The sequence below is a fragment of the Enhydra lutris genome, unplaced genomic scaffold (genome assembly GCF_002288905.1).
Source record: "Enhydra lutris kenyoni isolate GAN:26980312 unplaced genomic scaffold, ASM228890v2 scaffoldscaffold104, whole genome shotgun sequence".
In the NCBI taxonomy this organism is placed as follows: domain Eukaryota; kingdom Metazoa; phylum Chordata; class Mammalia; order Carnivora; family Mustelidae; genus Enhydra; species Enhydra lutris.
The window spans coordinates 1-10,869 of record NW_019154188.1 but is presented as its reverse complement, the minus strand read 5'-3'; the positions used below and the strand labels follow the sequence as shown (position 1 = coordinate 10,869).

The 10,869-nt window shown below is 44.4% G+C and overlaps 1 protein-coding gene across 1 annotated transcript; it reads left to right on the top strand.

Annotated features, from left to right (window-relative positions):
- Positions 1-2,786: 2,786 nt before the first annotated feature.
- Positions 2,787-8,388, top strand: LOC111139381 (protein C19orf12 homolog; the record flags this gene model as incomplete). Its single annotated transcript, XM_022491629.1, has 2 exons — positions 2,787-2,970; positions 8,151-8,388. Coding segments are annotated over exons 1-2 (422 nt in total), but the record flags the coding sequence as incomplete, so codon positions are not given.
- Between the last annotated feature and the right edge of the window lie 2,481 nt (positions 8,389-10,869).

Below are 10,869 nucleotides of genomic sequence, written 5' to 3'. Positions count from 1 at the left end.
GGGGAAGGGAAGGAAAAATAAAATAAGATGAAATCAGACAGAGAGACAAACCATAAAAGACTCTTAACAATAGGAAGCAAATTGAGTGTTGCTGGAGGGAAGATGAGGGGGATGGGGTAATTGGGTGATGCGCATTAAGGAGGGCACTTGATGTAGTGAGCACTAGGTGTTATATCCAACTGGTGAATCACTAAATTCTATCCCTGAAACTAATAATACAGTATATGTTAGCTAAATTGAATTTAAATAAAAAATTAAAAATAATATAATATAAAATGCACTCATAAACAAAAACAAGAACAACAAAAAAAAAAAAGAAAAAGAAAAAGAAAAGAAAAACCAAATGTTTATCCACAGGAGTCTATTGATGCTCTAACTTCTAAAAAGATTCCTGCAAGGAAATCAAACCAACTTTTTCTTCCATCTCTGGTGTGGACTATTAAACCCAGAAAGAGGTGGATCACTTCCTCCCCTGTCCTCCCAAACACAGACACACCTGCCAGCCCTCCAGTTTGCAAAGCCCTGGGCTTTGTGCTGGTCTGCCTGGGCTGAGTGGAGGTTGGGAGTAGTCTGCATGATGATGCCTCATTAGCCCATGTGGGTTTATATGAAGTCATTCAAAGCAAGTGGGAAGCTAGGTTTTTGATGGACAATAGAGTGTGAAATGGCTGTTTCCTGTTCCTTGCCATGCATTTTCTTGCCCTGCAGAAAGTGTTTCCAGAGTGCAGGTCCATAATCCTGCAGAAACTCTGTTTTAGGAGTGGTGTCTAGGCAGAGTGCCCTGGCCAGGAAGCCAGCCTTGCAGACCATGCTTGGTATCTTCGTGTGCCTGGAAATGGGAAGCTCACTGCAGCTCCCAAGGGGCCTTCCCAGGTCCGAGCTTCATCTCCCTTTTCCCCAGCAGAACAGGCAGATAGAAAGCTATATATAAACCAGATGTAAACTACATGATGATTAGATTTTTTTACAGAAGGACTATTAGCTTTAGAAAAGTTTTACCATAAAATTAATTCCTTTGATTATCAATACTTGAAATAAATAAGTATTTAAAATAAAACTCCTTTATATACCTTATATGCCAGTATATATACCTCATATTTGGGTAAATCTAGTCACACCACTATCCCCTCATTTCTCAGTGACTTCTCCCATGTGCAGTCCCTTTGCTATTATAAGGCTATTTTATTATTGTGACCTTTGTGTGTGGACAAGTCATGACCCTCACGTGGGCTGTCTTCCAGGGTGGAGGAGGTGGCATAGACTCTGTCTATAAGGGGTTGCAGTAGTGAGCAAAGGGGCAGGAAGCTCGGAGGTGTGCTGGTAGGTCCAGGACACATGGTGCCAGAGCTGGGGCAGGGACTCCTGACTTCTTCTCCAGTTTCTTGAACACCCCTGCAGGCCTGCCCCCCCATGGCCTCTACACCCCACTTGGTCAAACAGACACTTTTAAGGGATGCCTGTTTGCACTTTCTGAACTCAAGGACTATGTAGTCAATGTCAGGTGTCTGGGTCATGGTCTCTTACACTCTTGCTGTCCAAAGTGGGGTATGCTTGTGGAGAATCACTGACTCAGAATATGGCAGGGGCCAGAGCCCAGGACACTTCTTACCTCTCCTAGGACTCAGAGACTTTCTGAACCCCGACTGTAGTGATCCAGCAGACTTGTGATCTCTCTATGTCAAATAAATAAATCTTAACAAAAAAAAAAAAAAAAAAAGAAAGAAAGAAAGTACCCTTCGAGCTTTGGGTCCAGCTGAACTCAAGAAAAGCACCTGCTTGTGGCCACTTTGATTTTACTTCTGAGCCCTGTCAGTGTTGTGGCTCTTGGTTCCCACTAAACCTGGGGCAGAGCCCACCCTCTGCTTGCCCTGTGTGCCTGCCAATTTCTCACCAGTGTGGCAAACATTTTCCTGAGCACAGAGAACTGTTCTAACATCATTGTTCCAAAGGTCCACTTGTCTGTCTATCCAAACACATGCAAACCTCTGGAATTCTTTGGTTTATTTTATTCTCTGGTTGTTCCATCTTGCTGGTCATCCTTAGGGTCATCCTGTCCCTGCCTTTACTATCCCCCGTGCAGAACTGGATGGGTGTTAGGAGCGGTTGCTTACAGAAAAGCCAGTGGTGTGTATCAGTAACAGAACATTCATTTAGAGCCATCAGGTCTCAGGGCCGTGTGTTCCAGGCTCACAACAGGTACTTTGCATCCATTCCATTCAGACCTTTCCAGAATCCAGCTTGTAGGTGGCTTATCTCCCTTTACAGGTGAGGAGTCTGACACTCGGCTCAGGGACACGGGGCAGGTGTGGGCACAGGCCAGGGTGATCACGGAGCCCAGTACTTTCCCCTTCTTGGGCTTGGCATGAGCTCCATTGCCCTGTCACACAACAGAGGACTCGAGGCTGGGACATTCTGCCCTCTGCTAGGCTTTGCGCACTGGGGGTGCCTGAGCCAGCAGGAAGGCCACAGGCACAAGAGAGGGCACGCTTGCCTCACTTGTGATGAATAGATACCGCTTCTGGCTGGACCTGTTCCATAATCTGCCATAAATGAGAAGTTACGCAGAGGGCAAAGAAGACCTCTCATGCATTCTGCGGGTTCTGTGTGCATATTAACTAGCGGGTCCCCGACTTCCTCTGTGACAAGGAACCCATCACATTGCTGGGTGCTGTTGGTTCCACATACAGCAGAGCTCCTGTTCTCTGCATGAGACTGTCCTCCAAACTCTAGCAAGAGTGACATTTGGTTGCAAATACTCTGACACTCGTTAAAAGTTTCCCTTTGAAATGCTTCCTTTGAGGCTCACCAAGATGCCCTTCAGGGTGAAAGACATCATGAGGTTGCTCTGCATCATTGCTAAAGAGAAGAATATGATGGCAGCTGTCAAGTATTCTGGGTTGGGCGCCCTGTTCACAGGAACTGTGACCTTCGTTGGTGGTCTGGTCGGAGGCCCACCTGGACTAGCTGTTGGTAAGTGTAAGCTTCCTGCAGGGGCAGCCAGCGTCAGGGGTGTTGTAAAAAAGGTCTTTGTTACCTCAGAGACCTCACAGAAGTCCCTGTCCTGTGGGAGATGTTTGTCGAGTTGAGGTTGCTTCTGTGACTTGATCTTTGTGGCCCTAATTCATCCTATTGAAAACACAGGCTTCTGAGTGTGATGGTCTCAGAAACGCAGGACATTCTTGCAAATGACATATGAGTCATGCAGACCTGGAGGGTGCCTCTCCCCTCAGGGATGTGTCTGGGCCTCTGAAGATATCAGGGTGTCCTGGGTCCCTTGGATGGTCTCCTTCCCTTGTAACCATTACATGTCACTGCAGAAGGGAACCAGGGAGGAAGCTGGGATTTGCTGAGCACCTCCTAGGAGCAGATGCTGTCTAGCCACGAGCTCATTCACAGAGACCACCCCATTCTGAAACCAACAATCTAATTCAGAAAGTGCAACGAACTGTTCGAGGGTGGTCATCCTTGTCCCCTGCTTTTGGCACCTGCTTCTACTTTAGAGACAGTTTTTTGCTATGAAAGGAAGTTTGGCTGATTTCCCCATCATTTCTTGGAGCTAGGATAGGGTTGTCTACTTTGTCTTAGAAGTAGAAGGACTCTTTTTTTCTTCACCTTGGGCCAGGTGGCATCAGAGAGCGGGCTGCTGTGTGGGACTGACATGAGGAGGGGCTGGATTACACTTCCCGTGAGGTGCCTCAGATGGACCCTGCAGCACAGGGAAATGGCAAAGGCATGGTCTGTTGCATTGGGCTCAGCAGATACATCACTGACTGCCTGCTCTGTGCCAGGCAGCCTGTGCTGGGGACATGGGAGAGCTCACAGCACTGCCTGCAGTCCTCCCTTGAGCACAGGCTGGAGAGGTGACTGACTGTCTGCCCAGGTTGGCTTCTGTTTCTAGCTCCTGGCATCATTTCCTCCCCTGTTCTGCCTCTCTGTTGCAGGATTGGCATTCAAGGACGTTTCATGATGCAGAGATCACACTGGGGAATAAATCAGTGTGTGGGTGGCCCCAGACCTTCCACCTGTACATTTCCCTTCCCCACGTGTGAATTAGGGAGTCCTGACTTCAGTCTCTCACCATCCAAGGTGCAGCCAGTTGGGGAGGAGACATGGCCATGGCCTCCTTCCTCAGTGACATTCTACATCTTTGTCCCCCACCCCCACCTAATGCACTCAGGGGGGGGCTTGATGGGATCATTTATCCTATAGCTGTTCCCAGATGCCATTGTGGGAGCACATATCTTATTTGGATTCTGTCAAAGCTGGTAGAAAACAGGATGTCTGCCAGGAGAACCTGGGAGATTTGCTCCTTGAAGCCACTAGTCATGGGTGGAGCATTATTTTACCCAGAAAACCAAGGAATTTTCTCTTGTCCAAGGAATTAATAATATGTAGTCAATACTCCTGGTGACCTTTTGCATGAAGTGTTGTTCTAAATCAAATACTGCTATAGTAAATGGAATCGATTCTCTAATTTCATTTCTGTATTTTCATTGTTAGTGTATAAGAAAGCCACTGATTTCTGTACATTGACTTTGTATCCTGCCATGTTACTGAATTGCTGAATGAGTTCTAGTAGTTTGGGGGTGGAGCCTTTTGGGTTTTCTATATAAAGAATCATGTCATCTGCGAAGAGAGAGAGTTTGACTTCTTCATTGCCAATTAGGATACCTTATATTTCTCTTTGTTGTCTGATTGCTGTTGCTAGGACTTCTAATACTATGTTGAACAAGAGTGGTGAGAGTGGGCATCCTTGTCGTGTTCCTGATCTCAGCAGGAAGGCTGCAAGGTTTTTCCCATTGAGAATATTTGCTGTGGGTCTTTCAGGAATGTCCCCTGTATCCCTATACTTTGAAGCGTTTTGATCAGGAATGAATGCTGGATTTTGTCAAATGCTTTTTCTGCATCAATTGAGAGGACCATGTGGTTCTTCTCTCTTCTCTTATTAATTTGTTCTATCACATTGATTGATTTGCAAATGTTGAACCATCCTTGTAGCCCAGGGATGAATCCCACCTTGTCATGGTGGATAATCTTTTTAATGTACTATAGCACCAAGAACCATAAGATACCTGGGAATAAACCCAACCAAAGAGGTAAAGGATCTGTACTCAAGGAACTACAGAACACTCATGAAAGAAATTGAAGAAGACACAAAATGATCGAAGACCATTCCATGCTCTTGGATCGGAAGAATAAACATTGTTAAAATGTCCATACTGCCTAGAGCAATCTATACTTTTAATTCCTTTCCAATCAAAATTCCACTGGTATTCTTCAAAGAGCTGGAGCAAATAATCCAAAAATTTGTATGGAATCAGAAGAGACCCCGAATCCCTAAGGAAATGTTGAAAAACAAAAATGAAACTGGGGGCATCACGTTATCGGATTTCAAGCTTCACACAAATCTGTGATCACCAAAACAGCATGGTACGGGCATAAAAACAGACACATAGACCAGTGGAACAGAGTAGAGAGCCCAGATATGGACCCTCAACTTTATGGTCATCTAATCTTTGACAAAACAGGAAAAAATATACAGTGGAAAAAAGAAAGTCTCTTCAATAAATGGTGCTGGGAAAATTGGACAGCTATATGCAGAAGAATGAAACTCGACCATTCTCTTACACCGTACACAAAGATAAACTAAAATGGATAAAATACCTCAACGTGAGACAGGAATCCATCAGAATCCTAGAGGAGAACATAGGCAGTAACCTCTTCGATATCAGCCACAGCAACTTTTTGCAAGATATGTCTCCAAAGGCAAAGGGAACAAAAGCTAAAATGAAATTTTGGGACTTCATCAAGATCAAAAGCTTCTGCACAGCAAAGGAAACAGTCAACAAAACAAAGAGGCAACCCTCTTTGGGTATGGGAGAAGATATTTGCAAATGACAATACAGACAAAAGGTTGATATCCAGGCTCTATAAAGAGCTCCTCAAACTCAACACACACAAAACATATAATCATATCAAAAAATGGGCAGAAGATATGAACAGACACTTCTCCAATGAAGACATACAAATGGCTATCAGACACATGAAAAAATGTTCATCATCACTAGCCATCAGGGAGATTCAAATTAAAACCACATTGAGATACCACCTTACACCACTTAGAATGGCCAAAATTAGTAAGACAGGAAACAACGTGTGTTGGAGAGGATGTGGAGAAAGGGGAACCCTCTTCCACTGTTGGTGGGAATGCAAATTGGTGCAGCCACTTTGGAAAACAGTGTGGAGATTCCTCAAGAAATTAAAAAGAGAGCTTCCCTATGACCCTGCCATTGCACTACTGGGTATTTACCCCAAAGATACAGATGGAGTGAAAAGAAGGGCCATCTGTACCTGAGTGTTCATAGCCGCAATGGCCACTGTCACCAAACTGTGGAAAGAACCAAGATGCCCTTCAGAGGACAAATGGATAAGGAAGATGTGGTCCATATACACTATGGAGTATTATGCCTCCATCAGAAAGGATGAATACCCAACTTTTGTAGCAACATGGGCAGGACTGGAAGAAATCATATGGTTTTACTTATTTGTGGAGCATAACAAATAACATGGAGGACAAGGGGAGATGGAGAGGAGAAGGGAGTTGAGGGAAATTGGAAGGTGAGGTGAACCATGAGAGACTATGAGCTCTGTAAAACAGTCTGAGTATTTTGAAGGGGCGGGGGGTGGGAGGTTGGGGGAACCAGGTGGCGGGTATTAGAGAGGGCACGGATTGCATGGAGCACTGGGTGTGGTGCAAAAACAAGAAATACTGTTATGCTGAAAAGAAATTACAATAAAATAAATTAAAAAACAAAAAGATCTTTTCCTGTCCCAGAATTCAGCTCATGACATCACAGTGCATTTAATCCTCACATCTCCTTACTTCGTCTCCCCAGCTCTGTGACAGTTGCTCGGACTTTGCTGCGTTCATGGCCTGGGTACTGTTGAGGAGTACTGGGCAGGTATTTATAGAATGACTTTCCATTTGGGTCGGCCTGATGGTTGCTCATGCTTAGCCGAGGGTTGTGGACCTTGGGAAAGCATACCACAGACAGAGGTGGAGTGCCTGTCTCATAGCGCCATTTCAGGGACATGTGACATCCACAGCCTCCCTGACTGTGTCCACCTTGATCGACTGGTTAAGGTGGTGTTTGCCGGTTTGTCCGCTATGGAGTCACTGTCTCCCCTTTCCATGCTCTGCTTTTTTAGAGAGAGTCACTAAGTCCAGCTGGGCTGCATCTATTAATATCTGATGACCAATATTTAATAATCATGGTACTTTTTTCAGGATACACATGTGGGATTCCATGTGGTAGCAGTGGGCTGGTGAGGGGTAGCCCCCGTCCCTTAGACATGGACCTGGTTCTTCATCACCCACAGGCTCACTCAGCCCTCTTCACTCCTCTCAGCTACCTGCCTGCCCCCGGAGAGCACCTGAGTTTGAGACCCCTGCCCCAGGGCACCTTCCTTAGATCTGCCCCCACCTGATCAGATAGAACTTTCTGTTGACATAAGGTCCTCAAGTCCCAAAAAAACATACACCTTAAATTTGATCATAAATTTATGTTTAAAAATAATGGTTATGCCATTTTGGGGTCACAAGAAGAGAAATACTTGAGTAAGTTATATTTGATATTCATGATCATAGAACTCTCAAGTGCTTGCTTCCAGAATAAAGGTCTCCTTCTCTTTCCCCAGGGTCCTTTAGCCATGGGATTTCACTGGACATTTCCCAAGCTCAGGGGCAAAGAGCATATTAGACACTCGATGGAGAAAACTCAGCCTCACCACTGAGATGATTCTCCTTGCAAATGCACTGGCTTCTCAGCTCTCTCCTTTAAGATAAGAGTGTTTTGTGGGAAGCAGGAAACCTGCAGGCCCTGGAGAAGATTTCAGTTAGCAGAGCTGTGTGGTGGGAGATGATTTGTGCTGCGTCTGTGAGTGTACAACTTAGGGAAGGGCATGTATAGGTGTCAGTTATCTGAGCCAAATGGAACAAGGACCCCAGAAACCCTTGTCCCCTGCTCCACCCCACAAACCAAAGATCATTGTGTGCCCACTAATCATGGTGGTGGATGTGCTCCCAGGAAGAGCCTGAGGTCATCATTTTTGAATAAGGACCAACTAATTGGACCTTCCTTGTTTTCTAGGGGGGCTTGTAGGGAGTCTACTAAGTGCATGGATGATAAGAGGGCACTTGAAGCCAGTACATCAGATCATAATGGAGCTTCCGTCTGATAAGAAGCAAAAGCTCTATAATGAAGCCTCCTCCATCCTCAACCACCTGGACTGGATGGAGACTGTGCAGCTGACCACACTGGTCATGGGCAGTGAGGACCTGAAGCAAAAGCTGCTGGTGATGCTAGAAAAGTTCCTAACTCATAGAAGGTAATTGGGGGGTTGGGGAGAAGCTTCACCCATTCATTGCTCATGGTTTGGGTCCAACTCTCCCAGCCCCAGGGAACACAGGGTCCTAGTCAGAGGTCCTGCCCTGATGTCCACTGAAGTCTCTCCCCTGTCTGGTCTGTCTTCATTCCTGGGAAAAACCCTGACCCAACTCCTGAGCAGTTTCAGGTCAGACAGAGAGGTCTTGCTGAGTTAAGTCAGTGTGGATTATCTGGGCCCTGGGGTGACTTGACGGGCGCTGGGCCTGAGAGGGCAGGACAGTCCTCAAGTCTTATCTCCCCTAGGAGGTAAGAGCACTTTCCAGGCTTTCCCCTCAGGCTCGCCTCTTGGCTTCTGTGGTTTTAGCATTCTTACTTCTGTGACTCCTTGGCAAAAATCTTTATTTAACTATTTTTGAATAGGTGATACCAGCCTGGTACTTAGAAGACTCCAGATGGTGCAAATGGAAATCAAATCTTCCAGCATGAACTCTGCCCTAGGCCCTCCCCAGAGGCCGCCACTGAACTGATTTCTTCTGCATTCCTTTTAAATAATTTAAATAGTCTTTAAAAGACTATGTAGTTCAGATTAAGACTATTAATTAAGATTTTAAATAGTCTTTAAAACCCATTCATTTTCAGTGCTTGCTTCAGCAGCACATATACTGAAAATTGGAACAATACAGAGAAGATTAACATGGCCCCTGTGCAAGGATGACATGCAAATTTGTGAAGCATTCCATATTTTTAAAAAACTCTGAAAAACAATCTGAGGGTTTTGAAGGGGCGGGGGTGGGAGGTTGGGGGAACCAGGTGGTGGGTATTGGAGAGGGCACGGATTGCATGGAGCACTGGGTGTGGTGCAAAAACAATGAATACTGTTACGCTGAAAATAAATTTAAAAAATTTAAAAAACAAAAAACCCCATTCATTTCCTTTTATTTGTTAGTGTTTATTGATGAAAGCTTAGAACAATCCAGAGAAGGATAATGAAACCATGACAAATTTTACCACCCAGAAAATCACTTTTAACACATTTGATATGTTTCCTATAGACTTTTAATGCTTGTATGTGCCTTTCCAGCATATTTGCATTCTTCCTGTTTAAACCTCTTTGAATGCTTTTACAGAGTAACATTAAATAACATTTGTGATATAGTTTAAAATTCCTTATAAATAATGGGATACCACCTCACTTTATTAGAATGGTTAAAATTAAAAAGGAAACAACAAATGTTGCTGAAGATGCAGAGAAAGGGGAACTCTCCTACACTGTTGGTGGGAATGCAAACTGGTCCAGCCACTCTGGAAAACAGTATGGAGGATTCCTCAAGAAGTTGAAAATAGAGCTACTCTATGACCCAGCAATCGCACTACTGGGTATTTACCACAAAGATACAAATGTCGTGATCCAAAGGAGCACCTGCACCCCGATGTTTATAGCAGCAATGTCCACAATAGCCAATCTGTGGAAAGAGCTGAGATGTGCATCAACAGATGAATGGATTAAGAAGATGTGGTATATACGTTCAATGGAATATTACTCAGCCATCAGAAAAGACGAATACCTACCATTTACATAGATGTGGATGGAACTGGAGGGTATGACGCTGAGCAAAATCAGAGAAAGACTACTATCATATGGTTTAACTCATATGAGGAATATAAGAAACAGCACAGAGGATCATAAAGGAAGAGAGGGAGAACACAATGGGAAGAAATCAGAGAGGGAGACAGATCATGAGAGACCATTAACTATGGGATACAGACTGAGAGTTGCTGGAGGGGAGGTTAATGCGTGGATGGGTAATTGGGAAATGGGCATTAAGAAAGGCATGTGGTGTGATGAACACTGGGTGTTACATGCAACTGATGAATTACTGATCTCTACACTGAAACTAATAATGTATTATGTGTTTGCTAATTGAATTTAAATTAAAAAGAAACAAAAATGGAATCAATTCTCTAATTTCCCTTTCTGTATTTTCATTGTTAGTGTATAAGAAAGCCACTGATTTCTGTTCATTGACTTTGTATCCTGCCACGTTGCTGAATTGCTGTATGAGTTCTAGTTGTTTGGGGGTGGAGTCTTTGGGTTTTCCATATAAAGAATCATATCATCTGCGAAGAGAGAGAGTTTGACTTCTTCATTGCCAATTTGGATACCTTTTATGTCTCTTTGTTGTCTGATTGCTGCTGCTAGGACTTCTTTTTTTTTAAATTTATTAATTTTTTAATTTTCAGCATAACAGTATTCCTTGTTTTTGCACCACACCCAGTGCTCTGTGCAATCCGTGCCCTCTCTAATACCCACCACCTGGTTCCCCAAACCTCCCAATCTGCGCCCCTTCAAACCTTTCAGATTGTTTTTCAGAGTCCATAGTCTCTCATGGTTCACCTCCCCTTCCAATTTCCCCCAACTCCCTTCTCTCTAACTCCCCTTGTCCTCCATGCTATTTGTTATGCTCCACAAATAAGTGAAACC